The 19,582-nt window shown below is 38.7% G+C and overlaps 3 protein-coding genes across 3 annotated transcripts in view; 1 reads left to right on the top strand and 2 right to left on the bottom strand.

Moving 5' to 3' along the window:
* The window catches only part of LOC140944943 (DNA helicase MCM8-like), a 33,174-nt gene extending 26,597 nt beyond the window's left edge, over positions 1–6,577 (bottom strand). The window contains exons 1-5 of the mRNA XM_073394052.1: positions 6,430–6,577; positions 2,952–3,083; positions 2,042–2,124; positions 1,453–1,513; positions 470–558 (exon numbers count right to left, since the gene is read on the bottom strand). Coding sequence (XP_073250153.1) covers positions 470–558; positions 1,453–1,513; positions 2,042–2,124; positions 2,952–3,083; positions 6,430–6,520 — 456 coding nt within the window. The 5' untranslated portion in view covers positions 6,521–6,577. The remainder of the gene's footprint in view (positions 1–469; positions 559–1,452; positions 1,514–2,041; positions 2,125–2,951; positions 3,084–6,429) is intronic.
* Positions 6,578–6,710: 133 nt separating this feature from the next.
* Positions 6,711–8,040, top strand: LOC140944942 (translin-associated protein X-like). Its single transcript, XM_073394051.1, has one exon. It carries the CDS (start codon positions 6,715–6,717, stop codon positions 7,516–7,518), a length of 804 nt encoding a protein of 267 aa, XP_073250152.1. The 5' UTR covers positions 6,711–6,714; the 3' UTR covers positions 7,519–8,040.
* Positions 8,041–10,885: 2,845 nt separating this feature from the next.
* On the bottom strand, positions 10,886–19,582 carry LOC140944941 (uncharacterized). The gene is made up of 6 exons (XM_073394049.1): positions 19,234–19,582; positions 18,681–18,731; positions 17,457–17,632; positions 15,152–15,500; positions 13,158–13,202; positions 10,886–11,701 (listed from the first exon to the last, which is right to left on the bottom strand). Exons 1-5 carry the CDS (start codon positions 19,562–19,564, stop codon positions 13,159–13,161), a joined length of 951 nt encoding a protein of 316 aa, XP_073250150.1. The 5' UTR covers positions 19,565–19,582; the 3' UTR covers positions 10,886–11,701; position 13,158.

Below are 19,582 nucleotides of genomic sequence, written 5' to 3'. Positions count from 1 at the left end.
TGCTCTAAATACAGTTGTACACTGTAGGTACAATAACAATATTGTATTTAAAGATAATTTGAGTCCTACGTATAATAAAATATTGTGATCATCATCATCCTCATCATCATCATTATTTTTATTATCATTATTTATGCATTTGTACATTTCTGATTTTTTACAGACACACATGCCACTAATATTAATATAATGAATATTTTCATCAACAATGAAACAATAAACTACAGGCCACTAAAAATGCATGAACAAAGTACACGTATTGAAGGGATCGAAGCAGAAAAAAATGTTTCAATTTATCATTCATGTACATGTGAAAGGCTCAGGATTTCAGACTGCATTGTACAAATTAAAGTACTTTATGCATGCATGCATGAGCTGATCACTCACCCCTTGACCCAACTTTTACGTAGACCCAGATAACTTGTAGAATGTGTAAATAAAAATAATAAAAAACATGTATCTACAGTACCTGAGAGACAGCAAGACCAAGAGTCTGCAGCACTATTGTAGGCTCATCTCTGAGGTCCACTGCCAGGGATGGAAAGTCCCCCATGAGCTCTATCAAAAAAATAGTACAAAGATTTTGAAAGGCTTGTGGCTGCTGTTGTTTGAGAAATGTCTTGAATTTTAATAACAAACATGTACCCACATAGGCTTGCCTTGGAAAAAATACTACTCCTCCAAATGATTTTGGTAACCCCACTATATTTAATCAGGGGCGGATCCAGAATTTTTTTTAGGAGGGGGTGCACTCGTCTCTTTCTCTACTTCAACACCAATAAACCACCTAGTTTTTTTTTTTTTGCAGAATACCAGTTGTATTAGAAAACCGCAGGTCATCTCTGGGGGGGGGGGGTGCGCACCCCCTGCACCCTCCCCCTAGATCCACCCCTGTTTAATGCATGTGTCACCCACCAAATTTTTGTGTTTTTAAATTTCTTTTTTCACACTAATACAGGGCAACTAATATGACTGGGACCATTAAATAGAGTTCTAGATAAAATTAACTACTTGAATCACAGAAAGCTAACAAACAAACACGAGAAAGTTGACTGCCAATAATATAATCATCATTATAAAAACAAAACAAACAAAATGGATCAAAATCTACCAATTACAACTACAGACATGACTTTTTGAACCTGCTGAACAAAACCTACACTGTATGTTTCCAGAGCGGTCCTATTGGTTAAATTTTTGACTTAAGATTTCATTTTTTTTCTCATTGAAAAACTTGTCTAACAATAAATTTTGCTTTCTAAGAAATTCTTGCAATCAGTATTCTATCAGAGTATTTATTTTTTTCATAAGCAAAAAATAATATTCCTCAGAATATATTGTGCAGTTGTAATTTCGTAATATACATGTAACTGGTATATTTGTCTAAGAGTGGCCAGAGTTACAATCATCCCACTGTATATGCAGGATAAATTCAAGATAAAAGCAGTTTACCTGGATCAGATAAGAGGTCTGTATAGTCGAATACCACAGCACCTCTGCTTTCAATCTCATCCTGAAAATTTATTGTCAATTAATATGAATAAAAATGTATTGCAGACAAATGCATTTTAGGCATCCCACCATGAACAATATTATTTATTGCTCCATTTAGAAATTTGCAAAAGACACTTACAATTAACGTCTTACATGTACATGTATGGTCAGTTTCTTCCATAGCAATATGTTATCAATAATCATGGACCCAAGATATCAGGGACAAAGAAAAAAGACATCTACTTAAAGGTGTTTATTACTGAACCAAAGAACAAAATATGATCACCACAACAATGACATACCCATAACAGATTTCAGTCTGACTACTTCATACATGTAGAAGTAAAAAATTTCTATGTTAAGTTCTAGCAAAATAAATCAGCTATAATTTTTGCTTAGAACCCAAGTTAGACTTGCGACAAAAGTGGCTGTCTTGTGATTTGTTAGCATACAAACATAAGATGTACTTTTCAAAAGACTAGAGGCTAGACGTCACGATTAATGTCAACATTGCTATAATGTGTATTTAGTTAACATTTTACAGTACCTTGCTAAGTTGAGCAGCATGTTTTTCCACAAACTTCATAATGGCCTCAGCTTTAGTTCCAAGAGAAGACTCTGGGTTATAAACTGTAAATTGGATACTTATGCATGTTTATGAGCAGCAAAAAAAACCTTTAATGACCATTATTTTCTAACAAATTACATTGCATAAATTCTTTACTGTTTAGGAATGCCACAAAACAATAAACTAGATGTAAGCTAGCAAATTAAATGGACAGTTTTTGTGTTTGAAGTTTCCATAGAAACTGTAACACTATGCAGTCATGTGATACAATAATTGTCCTTAATGTCCATACTGTCTGTCCGTAAGTAAGAAAAGCGATGAAATTTTGCAAAAAAGGGTAACTGTGGTCATCAGCGTGCTACATAACATAAAGGTGAAGTGTGATCTGTTGTAATGCAAAATTTATTTTTCTTGATGCAAAAAGTCACGCTTCATTTTCTTTTCAACGTTTAAGACATCGGCACGCTATATGACATGAAGGTGAAGCATAACTTACATGTAATCAGTCAGATAAAAAAGCATCACCTTGTGCATCAAAAAGTTTTCCTTCCATGCAGGAATTTACACTCTATTTCTTCGATAAAGCAGGTCACGTTTCATACCGATATGTCTTAGCAAGCCGATAAAATCACAAGTGTATGTAACAGACACAACAAAAACTGTAAACATGTGCTCTATCTACAGAGAGAGCTATTTTTTTCTGATGAGTTTCACATTTTGATAACATACTTTTGAATTTTAAATTCATGGAGGGTGATGTACATTGTTTTAACATTAAAATGACTTGTATGTAAATTTATTTTGTATGCATACAAGTATTAATCCTATATCATAGTGATTTTTAGATGATGAAAGTTTCAAACAAAACTAAACTATACAGCTAACTTACCAATATCAGGGAAGTAGACACTCCATTTTTTAAAAGGGCAGGGTGTTAAGCTTGTCTGCACCTGCCTGGTTCTTTGCTGCTGTTGTTGAGGCCTAGAGCTACCTTGGTTTGGAAGAGGATTTGCCCCTTCACCTGAAAGCAGGTTTAAAGAACAGCATTCAAGAAAGTACAAATCTTAGCTACATAATATTGTACTTTTAATTCTCCTTTGGCCATACTTTTCCAAGCCAGTAAATTTCTCTCTGCTTCACTAAGACAATGATCGATTTATCCAAAATGAGGAATTTAAAGTAATATAATCTTTGCACAACTTGTGCTGGTGCCACAATAAGGGTGGATCAAATTACATGAACAATCACCCTGTACACTCAACCATTTTTTTCCAATCCCTGGGAAGAGGAAATTTGGTACCAGTATTTAGGCAAGTGAAACAGGATATTGAAAGACTGGGACCCTGTCCTGGGTAATTTTATAAGAAAGGGCTTCCCCCAAGAAAGCAACAGCACATTTATTGTAAGGTCACTGCGACTCTACGACAAAAATTTATATGCAAGACTAAGGTCATATTTAAATGATACTCTGATAAAAAAAAGGCCAAAAAGGAACTTGGGATCAAACACCTCTCTCTCCCTCCAACCCTTGCCTCCCTCCACCCCCCACCCCCCACTTCCCACCCAACACCACCTGAAATGCTGTATTTTTCCACTATTATCCTTTATGTTTTTTTTTCTTTTATGAAATACCATCTATGCAAATAAATATTGTTGTTGTTATTGGATGGGATTGTGGCAAAGAGAACAATCAGGTCTGTCACTAAGATATCAAGTTGCCAGATATAATTCCAGTAGTAAGTGAGAAATTGAACAGCTAGGGGGTTCTTTACGTTCCATTTTCATTTGTATTCTATAAAAGTAGCCAGGGGGGTCATGCATATTGCAGCCAGACAAAAGCGTCTTTGTCAAAGGCATCATTGTTCCCTAGTGACAGCCTTGACAATATACTCATTTTACTGTTTTTATACGTCCCTAGCTAAACCATGCAAGACAAGGCCACTAATTTAACAGGGTGGCAAAGGGGGTTTTGCGTGACGTGTGATGGGTGCCAAATTATCAGCATGATGTGCATGATCAGGCCAAAATGGCCATGTGAGGTGATCTCCTGTCAAAATAGTATTATGATCTCTATTCTCAGATCAGTGAATACTGGTTTCTATAGTCAATATCTTTTTTTTTCAACACCAGATTTCTGAACACCCTTTTGTACAATCAATTAACTGCTGAGGCGCGTTATGCTGAAAACAAATTATACTAGAGCTGATTCATTCAATGGGTTGAGATATTGCCATGTTAACTTCTGCATTTGCACCTCATTTACATGTGTGATGGCTAACATTTTTCCCAATGATGTGTGATGGCCTAAAAAAACAGTCAAGGTGATGCATGATAAAATAAGCTTAATGCACCTATCAATGGTTTGCCCCAGGATGGGGGGGGGGGGCAACCCACCCGAAATTTGACATTTTCAGGTTTTCAAATGTCAATTTCCATACCCTTGGGTCTCCATTTTGAGTCAAATTCCCACCCCTGGGGCGAACTTATATAGACACTCACAACACTCAACTGAGCATCTCCAGAGTGTATTTTTTCTTGGTGACGAAATAATGGTACCCACAATATCAAACTTGGAGCAATCCGTAAGTGTAGAAGACATATTTTAGCTGGATATTTAGTGTAGCTGGCAATTTAACACACATTTTATACTCCCAATTTAAGTATCTTTGAATTTTTTCAGACAGTATTTACAGCAATGTGCAATGCCAGAACATGACATGTCATCATCACTTGAGAAGAGTTATGACCAATAAAAGGGCTGGTGTTTGTAACTGTGGTCCAGTATGAATTTTTGATCTTTTCATTATAACAAAAATTTGTGGCAGGGGAGCCTCTGGTGAAAACAAGTACTGTGTAGCATGAAAATTAATTTTTGCGGGTCCTAATTTTTGCGAATTTTGCGGATTGACCTCGATCCGCAAAAATTAGTTCCTGCAGAAAAAAAACCAGCAAAATAAAACGCCGCGAAAATTAACTCCCTTCAGTCAAATTAAAAACTCTGCTTTTAATGGACTTGTTGTGTATGGTAGGGATAGGCTTTTGTTTTGTTTTGCTGTTGTTCAGTCCCTTTGTGCAGTAAGACATTACAGTGATTACTGTATTATTCTCCATTAAATATATAAGTAGAGTGAACTTTGACTCAACATACCGTAAAGTAAAAGTTGAAAATACCATATTAAGGTTTCTTCCACTTAAATATTCTGCTACTTGAACAGAGAATCGCAAAAATTAGTTCCCACCAGAAATTTCAGTCATCTCAAACCGCAAAAATTTGTTCCCGCAAACCACAAAAAATCGCCAATCCGCAAAATAAAACTCCCGCAAAATTTTCATGCTACACCGTAAGTAGAAAGCATATTTTCAAATGAGACTTTGTGCAAGTATTGCTTCTCAATGCCGAGGAATAAAATACTTTTTGTCATAAAACTTCAAAAACTTAAAAAGCGACAAGATACTTCTAACTTTCATTCTGCCATCCTTCACAAAAAGATGAATGCATCAAAATGTGGGAAACTCATTCAAATGATTACTGGGTTTTTTCTAAGATGGCGGACCTCTTCACTCATTCCCTGGTCCTCCACCTTCCAAGATGGCGGCTGAGTCAAATTTCCCACCCTGGGGACATTCAGTATGTCAATTTCCTACCCATGTGCACTTCAGTAAGTTTAATTCCTGTGGGTTGCCCACTACCCCATTGCCCCCCCCCCCCCCCTCCCCCACCCCATCCTGTTGCAAACCATAGCTACTTTGCACGTGACCTCACGGCGGCCATGTTGGTGATCAAGAACAAAAGCATTTCTCTCCTCTGGCATTCATGTAAATTCTTCGGGCAAAATTTCTATTGTATTGACCCCCAACATGGCCTCCTTGTCACGTGGTTGCAAACTAAGAATTGATACAGGGGTGGATCCAGGGGGAGGGTGCAGGGGGTGCGCACTCCCCCCTGGGATGACCTGCGGCCGCTTTCTAATTAACACTGTGCAGTCGCTTGACAGACATACAAAATCTGCTCTATTGTTTGATATGTATTCTCAGCAGTTCACATTATGTTATTTCCTAGTCAAAAGCCCTCTTCTTCGTATTCGCTTTTAAATTTTTTTACGTCATCGGTCAGTTAGTGGTGCACCCCCTCCTAAGAAAAATCCTGGATCTGCCCCTGTGATAGGTGTAAATCCCTCATATTCCCCTTTGTCACCTTGATTTAAGGAAAATATCACAAATTATTAAAACTTTCCGTCATTTCTCATTTCTTTACAACGTCCCAAAAGTTGCTCCAAAGTCAAGCTCCAAAGCGACCTTGTCTTGCTGACTTGCTACTACTCCGTTACAAACATTTTCATCCAATAAGTGTTAATTATTTAGCCTACCTCTTCCCCGCTGACTTCTTCCTCTCGTCTGTCCACGAAATCTCTGGCCTCTTCCTCGCCAAAAATTACCCCTTGCTCTGCCCGAACTCATCTTTTCGTTAAGTAATGGCGCAACACAGGCACTTTTACACTGTCGCTAACAAGTAAATTGCCCTTTTACCATCCTTCAAATCTGCCGCCATTTTTTCTGCAAGGTCCACGAAGTGACTTCTGAGACTTCATTTGATTGGTTCAGAAATAAGAGCCAATAAGAATGCTTGATCTATTGCCTAGTCGGTTTTCAAAATGGCGGCTGTCGAGAGGGAAAAGAGAAACAGGCGTGCGGAGAAACGCAAAGCAGATGATATGAGTCCACCGAAGAGAAACATTGACGAAAACTCCCCTATAATTTTGTCATTCAAAAATCACCAGAGAGAACTTGACTCAAGGCACGACAAACACGAGCGCTTAGTAAAATGCAGCCGGGATGTGACCATAGCAAGTAAAAGAATCATCTTCCTTTTACAAAGGTTCCCCGGTTGTGAAAACCCGGAACAGATTTTGAAAGAAGCAGATGAGAAGTTTTTAGAAGTCAAGGAATTCCTTAAAACGATAGCCTCGGAGTTGGAAGGCGAAGACCCGTTCTTGTTCTCACGGGCATATTCACCAGGCGTCCAAGAATACATTGAAGCTCTGTCATTCAGTCATTATCTGAGACACAAGACATTGATTTCGTTCGAACAAGTGAAAGCTTCTTTTGAGTTCTCTAGTGATGGGGGAAATGATTTGGATCTAAACCCGTTCGACTATATCCTTGGAGTAGCTGATTTGACTGGAGAATTGATGCGCCTTTGTATAAACAGCGCTGCAAAGGGGGACAAAAACACCCCTTTTGAGGTGTGTTCATTTCTTCGCGAGATACACGATGCATTCACGTCATTCGGTAACGTTTCCAGAGACCTTGCCTCGAAAGTTAGAGTTTTAAAAACAAGTATGCAAAAAGTGGAAACTGCTTGTTATACTTTAAAAGTGAGAGGTTCAGAAATCCCTCAGTTTGCCTTAGCTGAGGCGCTGAATTCTGAAGTTGTTGTTGACAGAGATCACAACTGACACTAACGTGTAGTCCGCAAATGATTCTGCACCTAATGTTTCGGCCAAACATGGTGCAGTTTGACTTGGACAGACACATGAATGGAAATTTTGTAATCCTTTTTTTTTTCTTTGTAAGGCTATCCCAATAAAATGTTTCGTTTTCCATCGCCCCACCTCTTGTGATGGTGGGTCAGTCGGTCGGGCAAAAAAAAAAAAGAATGAACACTTGAAGGGTTCTGGGCTCCAGAGAAAGCCGGGCTGCTAAGTAAGAAAACTCGAAAACGTGGTCTTTTCAACTATCAAATAACAGCCTGTAAAAAAATTAAAGATAAGGACATCGCATCATACCAATTGTTAAATAAAACAAGATCGTGTGCTTGTAAATTAAAGTACTTGCTTCTTTGGCTAGTGAATCTGAAATTTATTTTTTTTTTTTTACTTTTTGAAAAAAATGGGTCAGTCAGGCAATGGGAAATGCAACATTTTATTGGGATGGCCTAAAGTGCCTTATCATGATTACAGTATCTCACTTTCATCTGACTATTGATAGGCAAAATAATGCAAAACTAGTACTGATAGTCTTGCTATTTTCAGGACGTTGGGAGTGGGCTCCATACTTCACTCTGGGGAGGTGCTACTTTTGGGGTTTATTTGGGGCCGTGAGTTTCTTCACCTTACTTTGGGGGTTGTCACTTTAATACCAAGATGTACCTCGTTTTCAATTTTACTTCTGAAAGCATGCAAACGCTGATTTGTAATTCATTTCAACATTCAATCTATCTTTATTGCTACTTTTATTCTATCCTCTATTCTTTTTATCTCTCCCTTTCATGTTCTGGTTACAGCTATTAAGGACCATGTAGATACACCTAATTGCAATAACGTTGTCATAGAAAAAAGCAAAAAGCAAAAAGCAGAAAACCAAATAGGAATTAATTAGACATGTGATTTACATTTGCGTATTTTAATAATTTAACAATTATTTAAGAAGTCATTCACAATAACAAGAAATAATTCTGTAATTCAAAAAAAAGGTTCAAACAAAAGGGTCCTGACAAACGAGGCTTGGTTTGTGGTGCGGGAGAGGAACTGGCGGAGGAACGCCTCACCCTCTCCGCGATGGAAAGTCCTGCCTACACCCCTGATTTGTTGCTTGAAAATTGTGATCTGATAGTGTTGTGCACTACAAACCATACGCAGACTGGCTTTTCTATTTAGCATTAAACGAAGAGACGCGTCGCGTTCCTGGAATTTACCCCAGGCTATATTTATTGAAAAAAAATGGAGCCATTTTTTCTTCATTAGTTATCCGATGTACGTTTGTAATTAGACCACCTTTGAAATCCGCTAGAGGAATCAGCCTCGAATTGCATTAGAATGACACCAAGAAACTGATGCAAATGATTTGGCTTTCATATTACGTGATTAATATTCAGCTATAAGCGTGTGTGTTGTGAATGTTGCAAGCAATGATAATTTGATGCTAATTAATTCCTATTTGGCTTTTTGCTTTTTTCTATGACAACCTTATTGCAATTAGGTGTATCAATAGAATTGCAACATAAACTTGCTGCAACTCTTCAATCCTTTGTAAAATCCTCCTGTGAGCTTATGTTCTTTGCCTGAAAAGATGAAAAAAATTAAAGTTAAGGGAAAGCAAAGAATGAATGCAAGCATTGAAAAGAAACACTTTTGAGGGGCTTATCTGCGCCAAGTAAAAACTTTTTAACTAAGCTTACTTGTCTCCGGGATGTGGGGGAGGGTACACAACAAAGTTTTATCCAGGGTTAGTTTCTGAGCCGTAGCTTTCCTCAAACTGTATAACTTTCCATTCGTTGCCCAAACACACATGAACTTTACCGCTGTCGTACTTCAATGCTCCAGCATGCTCTGGCCTATTACAGGCGCATGAGGGGTCGCCCAGTTTGAAAATTGTAGGTACAGGCTGGTTACAATCAAGAGTCTCATCTCTGCAGTCTTGGCCGAGAACACTTACAGCAAACCAAGCGAGGCTTAAGATGCGAAAAGAGGTCAACATTTTCATGTTTTCAGTTCCTCTTCTCAACTGCAAATGACCGTAAATAATAAATGAAAACTATTTCTTAGAATGATTAAAGCCGATTTATTCAGCTGTATTTAATCAGGTGTTTAGTCAGTGCCAACGTTACTGATACGATGCTCATTTCAAATTAACAGTAAGGCGTTAATTAAAAAGAAAGAAAGGATTATTTACAAGTTGAAAGACAAAAATATTAGCGCTACGCTGGCTACGCACGGAAGACCGACTATAAGTTTTCTAATTTGATAAGTAAATTATTGTATGATCACCCGTGAGTGCTATAATTAACAATTTTCCTCGAGCCCGAATGGCCTCTGAGTCAATACTTCACGATGGCGAGAGGAATAATTGTTTTAATTAGTAAAATCCAACTAGTCGGTCAAAAATATCGAAACAAAAACAACTTTAGCTAGCAAAACGCGATTCAGCCGCCGTTGTTTTGGTTTTCAAAGCCAGCGCTTTTCGCTTCTCGAGGGCTATAACATACAGCCTAGTAGTAGCTCAACCAATCAGAACGCTGCATTGATAATAGACCACTAGTTGGATTTACTGATGTGCGATAACTGATCAAATGCCTTCTTTGAGTGTAGCTTGGTTATGTCAAGTCCCTGTCTCCACTAGCAAAGTAAAATAAATTTTAAAAGGCATTTCTGCCAGGAAAGACGATTACGTGTTTTTTATTCAAACTAACTTCTTCTTATCGTTTATTCTATCCATAGCCTGGAGGGTCCGGCTTCCCTTGTATTCATAGGCCGAACTGAGGTCCGCAGGGCCAAGATAAACAATTTTCAAGGCCGGGTCCCCCTATAAGGGACCGCCGAGGAATAAGAGGGGCCCTCACTTTAATACTTCTAAGATCTGACTAAATTCGCCACTGTAAAGTGCCTCAATTTTTGTCCCCAAGTCCCTTTTTTCATGGCCTTGCGTCACAAATTAGGTGCCATTGAATGTTACCTAAGCCTTTGTAACCTGCTGTAAAAACGCTCAAACGCATGGAACTTTAGCCTGACCTAGTCGCCGAGCCGTTTTCTGGTCACAAAACGTTACAGAAATCGCCCCAAAACTTTCACCGTTCTTGCATGTGTGCGTGAACAGAAGCCCTATCCAGTATGTTCTTGAAGAAATTCATCAGGCTAGTACAGTTAATATCTCTTTATATGTTCTCAAAACATAGCCAAAGTCTTAAACTCTTAATGATGCTGACTGTTTCGATGACTGTCAGCCATCTTTGTCAAAACTTGGAAATCGTCAAAGGTGTCAGAACCCTTAAATAGGCTTCCGAAGGTGTTAATTATTGCGATAAACGCGCCAAGTCACTCTGTAGACACCCCCTCGGGCCCTGGTTTGGGGATGGAGATCACTTGTATCCTATCCAGTATGATTTTCGTGCCGCCGCAAAAGCTATAAGTGTGAACATACCTTTAGGAAAACTTAATCCTTTACTTACTAAACATAACCAACAGCTGTAAGGCGTTGATTCTGATGTTAAAAAAGGCCCAATCATTGCTTTAACTTTTGTTTTAAATGCCATTTTAAGTTTTGTTTATTTTTTTCAAAGCCACTACAAGAGCCCCCAAAGCCAAGTAAGACGATTAACAATAATTTAAACCGCTTAAGAAACTTAAAACTATTGCCTCAAGCTTTGATGAATCAGCTATATCCAGGATTGCTTTTGCATCGAATTGAATAGGAAAACAAGAATCACTTTCTAAAATAGCTGTCAACTTGTACTGCAGCCTGTAGTACTGTCACGTATTTCAGTTCGGGTGAGAGAGCCGACGCTATTTTCAGGGCGTTGGGAGTGGGCTCCATACTTCACTCTGGGGAGGTGCTACTTTTGGGGTTTATTTGGGGCTATGAGTTACTTCACCATACTTTGGGGGTTGTCACTTTAATACCAAGATATACCTTGTTTTCAATTTTACCTCTGAAAGCTAGCAAACACTGATTTGTAATTCATTTCAACATTTGATCTATCTTTATTGCTACTTTTATTCTGTCCTCTATTCTTTTTATCTCTCCCTTTCATGTTCTGTGATTACAGCTATTAAGGACCATGTAGATATCAATAGAATTCCAACATAAACTTGCTGCAACTCTTCAGTCCTTTGTAAAATCCTCCTGTGAGCTTATGTTCTTTGCCTGAAAAGATGAAAAAAATTAAAGTTAAGGGAAAGCAAAGAATGAATGCAAGCATTGAAAAGAAACACTTTTGAGGGGCTTATCTGCGCCAAGTAAAAACTTTTTAACTAAGCTTACTTGTCTCCGGGATGTCGGGGAGGGTACACAACAAAGTTTTATATGAGGAGACTCCGGCCTGAGGTCCCACCCCTTACCCTTTTATATACCATTTTTGACGGAAAAGGTACCCCTTTTGTATACCTTCTATTGACAAATGGTACTCCTTTCACTTACCTACTTTAAAACCCTTTTAACTGCTTTAAATGCACTGTCTTTCGAATATGAATAAATCAGAAAACTAGAACCTCTTTACTTTCACGCAGCAATAAAATGCATCTGACAGCCCTTTTTGGCCGCTTTAACGACCGAAATGACTTGTTTCCCTACCCTTTCACATACTTCAACCAGTGAAATCCCCATTCTTTCATTGCGGGGGACAAGATGAGCCCCCAGACTTATCTTGGTTAGCGGTACTCCATGTGCTGTATAGCGAGGTTTTCCCCGAATCTGTCCTCATTCTTGGGATGTCCGTGTTGTACCAACTAATATGCATGGCATGTGGCTGCAAAGGCCCTGGTGTTGAGTTTAAGGTCCGTCTGATGTTTGTTGTGATGCAACAACTATTTTTATAATAATTCGATTCGCAAGCAAACGTAATTCGGGTACACAAGCTCTGTCAAATGTGCAACTTTTTGATTAGCCTTTCCGGCCGGGAATCTCAGCTTTGTTTGGGACAAGTTTTCGGTAAGATACGAGTGTTAGCAAAGTGTAGAAATCGATGTAAATTAAGTTTATTCAGGTTTCACTACAGTGCATGGTTTTCGTAGTTTTATACGTTTCCATGCAGGTTACGTCGCTTGTCTCCCGAAAATTTCAATAAGCTTTAAACTCCAGTGGTAAACTTAGCTGTTTCCTTATTGTCTATTGTTTACTGTGTTGTTCAATCCGCGATTCCTTTGTTGACACTGGAACTAAAAGGGCTTTCTCGGATTCGCGTGCGCAATTATGAAAGCGGTTTTCATCAAAAGAGAATTGTCTCTTGGTTTTCATCAATCACATCTCTAAGGTAAACCCATATGTTCGCCTGTACTTCCTAACCAACGGTTACTACTAGTATACCTGGAGCCTGCAAAAGGTACCCCTTTCGGTCGAAGCCTTCCGATAAGTCATTTACAGGGAGTAACCCCCTCCCCCCCCCCCCCTTCCCAACCCCCTTCGGGCTTGTTAATTTATTAATTTTGGTTAATTTTATTATTTGATTAATGTTATTTGCTTTGTGAACCTTTCTTTGTTAAAGCAACAACAAAATCCGAGCGTTATTACGACGACTTCACTGGCTCGTACTCTTCAAAGTTAACCTAAGCTGAAAGTCCACAATGAGTTGACAATGAAGGCTGCTCTATGTTATGTAAAGTACCTTATTTCAGGAAAACTGCAAGAACGTCAGCCACTCCAACATTTGCTGTTTAAACAAAGTAAAAACAAAAAGTCATGCTTCAATGTTCTTTGTAAAGTGCTTAATTCTGCCCTCAAAATTCATCGCCAAAAGCATTTCTCATCGCCAAAACGACTGTAAGAAAGCTCAAAAACATTGCACCAAGTTTGTCACTTAATGACGTCATGGCAGACACCAACCCAGATATGTAACCAACCCTTTAGCCTACGCGTGTTTCTGTCTCGCTGTGCGATCTACGCACGTTAATTCTTCACCCGATGCCACAAAATTATAAACCTCGGCCTCCGAAGCTTCGCGAAGAATAAAAACGGTAAATAAGACAGACTCTTTTGGTTCAGTTCAGAGTACTGCTTTGCCATAAGATGTACAAAAAGAAGAAAATCTAAATATTTAAAAAGCTAATGGGGAGGAAGCCCAAGGAAAACCACCGGGCTTATAGGGAATGGGCTCCCTCAGTTAAATTATTACAACAAAATATGAACAGAATTATCCATGCAAGATTCAATGACAGAGCTACAGTAAATCTTAAAATATATTAGATAATCGCATTAATCATAGTTAGGCTAAAAAACACGAGGGAAAAAACTGAGGAAGAAGATGAAAATGAAAAGCAGAGGTAAAGAAAATGATAAATGAATATTTATGATAACAGGATTGCTTTCAGCTTACAGCAAAAGGAAGCGGTCACGTACTACTTGTTGCATTTCAATCGAATTTAAAAACTAATTGGGACCTTGGTAGTCCTGCAATGTGGTACAGTAAAAAGCTCCCAAATTCTGGTGCCGGTAAGAATGCACCTGACGTGTCATGAAAAACATATTATTGAAGCTACAAGAAAGTAAGCCGGATTTGTATTGATACATAAATTTTCCTTTTTGAAGTTTAAAGCTAATCTCAAGATTCAGAATTCCTAAATGTTTAATAAATGAAGGGTCAGTGTGAGCATCAAAAGCACTCCTCGACATAGTTCTTACAACCCTAGTTTTTTAAGAGTAGTTAATCTTCTGAGGCTTGATGGGTAGCTAGGTCGATGCGCAGACGCTCACGTAGTGGAATAAGTATGGGTAGATAAGGCTATAATAAAGTGTCCGTGAGGCAAAAACTTGATTTATGGATACTTTCCTTGCAACATCATGTATGTGCATGTAATTGCTCTAAGCGATCTAAGATAAAATATGCTGATTTTCCTGCCTGCTTGGCCGTCTTAAGCTTCTTCAAATGAGGTTTCCTCTTTTCAAGCGTCGCTTGCGAAAGATCTTCACAAATAAACAATTCCTCTGGTTTTTCCTTTCGCGCCTTTTTTACTACAGCGCTAACTACTAGTCGGCACACAACAACTCTAAGCTTTGCACCAGCTTGGTGTTCATTGATTCCTTCAGACTTTCTACGCTCAACACAGTGAGCGCGATCTATGTCAACTTCAATGTTGAGCTTCCCCTTGATGGCGTCCCGCACTTTCGTTTCAGCCATTTTCCAAGTCTCGCCTAAGTGCGTTGCTCAGATGCATTCAAGAGACCTACTTTAACGACTCAGACAAGGGGAATTCAATGCGTGACGTCATAAACTGGGACACATTTATGGGTAGACTCGAGACAGCTGGTTTATTTAATTTAGCCCGTGGTTGTCAGTAACGGTTATCGTTCTAAGTGGATAACAGTCTTACGCTAGAGAATTATTTTCGACGTCAACGTCAGGGACATAAGTGAGTCTTGTGTGCGCGACAAACCTGACGGGCTATTACTTCCCTGATTTGTTGTGATCTTCAATGAACATTAATGTTTTCTAGTCTTTTACAAGAAAATCTCTTTAATTATAGGGTGAAATTTGGCGGGCATTAAAGTTTTCAAACAAAATTGTTGTCAAGCTTGTCACACAAGGTTTGCCGTTCTCTTTCTTCTCCCGTCTTGTTTCGTAAGTTCACTACCGTCTTTATTTTTATAAAAGAAAAAACTCACCAACTGTGTTCCAGTTGGTGTAAGTGGACAGCTTGCTGTACAGGACGTTAAATTTGTGAGCAGCACTGTTTTCCCAAGAACACCATTTGCTTGAGGTTGACCCTGCAAGCCATCCCAAATCACTTCCACAACCAGCGTAGCTTCTGCTGATGAAAAAACTACGACATAGCCCATCGTCAGTGTGACAATCACCCTGAATTGTGAAGTAGTTTCTGGGTTCCGATGAGATGTCAGACCAAGAGGAAGAGGTCATTTTGTTGAATGAGAACCAATTCAGCTTATCCGTCCCAGCTGCGTTAAATAACAAGTCTTTCTTGCTTATACCACCTTCGTACAGTGTCACTCTCGCCTTTAAATAGAAAAGAGATCAAAGGAACTAAGTAGGTATATCACGAATAAATTATTCCCGATATGCAGGCTAATAAATGTTTAAAACACTCTACTCCTCATTTACTTAACATATGAAAATCCAAGACGTCCGAAGACCAACCGAGGCTTGCGTTTTAATCAATTCTGACCCGAAGTTAAAGTCAAAAAAATACAAAATTAACATTCGTTGCACCATTTATCGCAAACTGTACTCACTAACGTTCTTTTCGTTTGAACCCACGAAACGGAGCCTAGCTCTATTTTTGCTATTCCCTTTTGAGTTAATTTCCGTCTTGATTAGGTTTAAAATTACAATACCCATGCGAAAAAAAATTTCATGAGCATCCCGCCGAACGTAACCACAATAAATGGTGCAGCCCGCGGGGTGGAGGACGGGATACTCTCTATCTCAGGCTACTCTCTTACAAGAGGCTAATAGGGATGTGCCACTGGATGGAGTCGCATTTTCACTACTGGACTGACTATAATGGGGTTGCATTTTCAATAGAGTTTCTAGAATGAGGTCGAAAATTTTCGCATTTTTGGGGGGGTAAGTAGGGATTCAAAATGGGAAGACTCTCGGGTAAAAAAAATCAGAAAGTTGTTGTTTAAATTTAACAATAAGCTCGCATTGGCCGCATTACATTCCGCTGCTTGAAACCACATTGATAAGGTAGATGTATAGAAGGTGACTAAGTTGGGATCGGGAAAATTACATTTTCCAAAAAGTGACTAGGATGGGGTATATAATAGGCCAAAAAATAGACTATAATGGGGTAGGGGCTCTGAGAAGCCAGCGGCACATACCCAGCAAACATTAACCCAAGTACCACCCCCCCGACCTCCCCCGGGTGGTGCAGTAAAGGTGATGTTACCATTATACATATTGCAAGAAGAATTTAACAATGCAAAGCTGATCGTTGGAATCCGATCCTACCGATAAATATGCAAGCAATTTTAATACGGCTAAAGAAAAATTGGAACTTTTTTTATGAAAAACATCAAGGCGCCATCATTCGCGCACGGGCACGATGGCCATGGTGTGAACAGAGAAAAGAAAGAGTTCGGTGAAAAGAGAACGAAATATATCCTATACCAGTGGCGTAGCGGCCATTAAGCCAGGGATTAACAGGAATTTTGGTTAAAATCACGAGATAAAAGGTCATGAAAGTCGTGAAACTGCAACTCAATGTCTGTCTTCGCGATGGGCATGCAAAACTGGCATATACTTCACTAGGAAAATCTGTCGGTGAGAGCCATCTTGGTTTTCAAGTAGATTCGTTGTAGAGATCCCCTATGTTCACTCCAATCATTTAGGTTAAAAATTCGTACTTTTGGACGGTCTCAAGCTATCTCAGCTCTTAAATACTGTTTAGCAAACTGTTATCTCCTCTTTGTTTTTGCTCTAGTTTTTTTCCTTTGGTTTTGTTTTTTGTGGAAATACTGGTCACCGCTTTGAAATATCAATTAACTAGCCTAGTGACTCCTAGAAAAAAGTTAATTTCATGCTTTAGTTAACTACTTTTTTTCTGCATTGATCGATGTTAAAATGCAACTTCGAAGAAACCAATCTTTCTGAATGAATCTTTGCTTGAAAATCGATCTAAAGACTAGCCTTGCTTTGCATTCTATTTTGCCGCCATAATTCCAATATTTCAGAGTCAGTAGAATGTATGTTTATATTAAACGGTAAATTTCATCTGAAACGGCTGCCGATCGCTTTCTTTTTCGTGGCAACTTGTTAAAATACACTGAATGAGGGGAACAGCCAACAAGGACTTCAATATGACTAGGGCTTAAAACCAAAAAGAGGCTAGCTACGCCCCTGTATAGTGTGTTTATTGCATAGTACTTGGCTACTCTATGCTTCTGCTGTGGTATTTTATTGCAATTAAATTAATGGGCCTCTGTGGTCTCTAAAACTTTCTCTACCAACCTGCGATGCATTGAAACTACTCCAGTTCATTATCACTCGGTTCTTGTAGTGATCCGGGTGCTGTTTTGTAACGTCAAGTGCTGCGGTTACGAATTCAGCAGACGTTAAGTCCGAGTTGTACAGGTCCCATACTTTCTTATTAACGCCGCTGACAATTTTGAATACCAAGGTCCAACCTGATAAAGGATTATATCACACAAACCATGAATTTAATTGTAAATGGTGCAAGAGTACCGTTGCCGTTTATACAAAGTCGCGCCAAAGACAGTTTTGGATTCTGGATTCCACGCCATGGACTCCGGATTCCAATCATAAGTGTGATTCCGGATTTCTTGAGCTGTATTCCGCATCCCAGGATTTCGGATTCCACAAGCAAATATATTATACGTGGGGTGATATAAAGTTTTTGATATGTTTGTGTAGAAACTATTGAGAATTTTTTTTAGGTCCCATTTGATCGTTTGCAAAGGGAGTCACGCACTTACTGAATTTTTTTTTCTTTTCTGACCACTCTTTTTAATCAAATCTCACGATCTCCGATATGGGCTATGCGAAAAGTGGAGGTGCACCATATAACGGTTGCTGTAGGAGGTTTGGGAGTAATCACTAAAGGTCTGAATAAGTCGCTTCAAAACATCAGTAAAAGGGTAAGATCAGGGCAGGTGCAGGCGACCGCATTCCCTTATTATGAACTGCAAGAATGCAACGAAGAGTTCTTGAGATTTGAGAGATGACCAGACCCTTGTTTTCCTTGGTGAATGGCTCTTGTTACTAGCTGTAACCCACTCCAAGGGAATTTTTCCGGTTGACAGGCAAAACTGAGTTTAAGTAATAAATAACAATAATAATAACAATAAAAATAATAATAATACACTTCATTTAAAGAGGATTGCATGAAAAAGCTACAAAAACTGACAAAAACTATTCAATTTGTCGATGACCCTCTATTTCAATTTACAACAAAAATAAGATGCATGCTTTAAATGCAAAGTGTAAGTGAACATTAAATTAAAATGCATACTCAGTAAACTGAATAGTAAATATATCTTAAATATAAATTACAAATTTAACTTGAATCGATGTAAATAAATGAATTTAAGAGCTAATGATAAATTGAATACCAAACTACAAAATAGTGTAATTCGTCCAACTCTTTAAATAAGATATTTCTATAATTATCAAAAAATATAGGCTTCTAGTGATGACACAAAGACCTTCACAAACCTCCCGCAGCCATGTCGCAGTAAACTGGAAAGGCATCTCGCAAACTTACTCCTGATAAAAGAAAAAAGAAAAATTCCTTTATGATAACGCAGAAACAAAAAGCTTCATTTAATAAACTCTGTTGATATTAGTGTTAAAAGGGCTGTGTAACGGCTGGTTTGTTCCTTTTGATGAGAGCAATTACACGCCCTTTTTCGCTATGAAGATCGAGAAATGATACGGTTTGGACAGTACAAAATCACAGCTTCCTCTCTGTACAAATATGCCTCCCAAGCATGATTTTAAACGTTGCAAATAACAAAAATGAATTTTAAAAAACTGTTAGGCTAACAAGTTTTCAAAACTCACAATTGCACTCCGTTTCAGCCGTCTTCACGTTTGACCATCCGCGCTTCCTTTTGCAATTGTATTAGCTGTGTTTTTCACACTTTGTTGCGTTTTAAGCGTCGCAATTTGTTTATGTTTCGCTCAGTTTGGTGGCGGTTCCCACCGTTTGAATTTTGATAAATTTCGTGACACCGCTTCTTTGATAAAGTCGACACTATTTTGATACCTGGTAGACGAATCCAGTAGACGCCGTCATTTAGCTGTTTTCCGGCTTTGTTTAGAATATCCTCGCAAGAATATCCAGGGTTAGTTTCTGAGCCGTAGCTTTCCTCAAACTGTATAACTTTCCATTCGTTGCCCAAACACACATGAACTTTACCGCTGTCGTACTTCAATGCTCCAGCATGCTCTGGCCTATTACAGGCGCATGAGGCATTGCCCAGTTTGAAAATTGTAGGTACAGGCTGGTTACAGTCAAGAGTCACATCTACGCAATCTTGGCCGAGAACACTTACAGCCAACCAAGCGAGGCTTAAGATGCGAAAAGAGGTTAACATGTTGATGTTTTCTTCTTC

This window comes from Porites lutea, chromosome 7 (genome assembly GCF_958299795.1).
Source record: "Porites lutea chromosome 7, jaPorLute2.1, whole genome shotgun sequence".
NCBI classification, from domain to species: Eukaryota; Metazoa; Cnidaria; class Anthozoa; order Scleractinia; family Poritidae; genus Porites; species Porites lutea.
The sequence above is the reverse complement of the archived record's forward strand: the minus strand, read 5'-3'. Positions and strand labels throughout refer to the sequence as shown.

Coding starts and splice junctions, on each gene's coding strand:
- LOC140944942 (XM_073394051.1), top strand. CDS start 6,715: ATGGCGGCTGTCGAGAGGGAAAAGAGAAACAGGCGTGCGGAGAAACGC.
- LOC140944941 (XM_073394049.1), bottom strand. CDS start 19,564: ATGTTAACCTCTTTTCGCATCTTAAGCCTCGCTTGGTTGGCTGTAAGT. Junction 18,732..19,233: donor CTACTGGATTCGTCTACCAG/GTATCAAAATAG, acceptor TTCTTTTATCAG/GAGTAAGTTTGCGAGATGCC. Junction 13,203..15,151: donor CACCAACTGGAACACAGTTG/GTGAGTTTTTTC, acceptor TTGTTTAAACAG/CAAATGTTGGAGTGGCTGAC.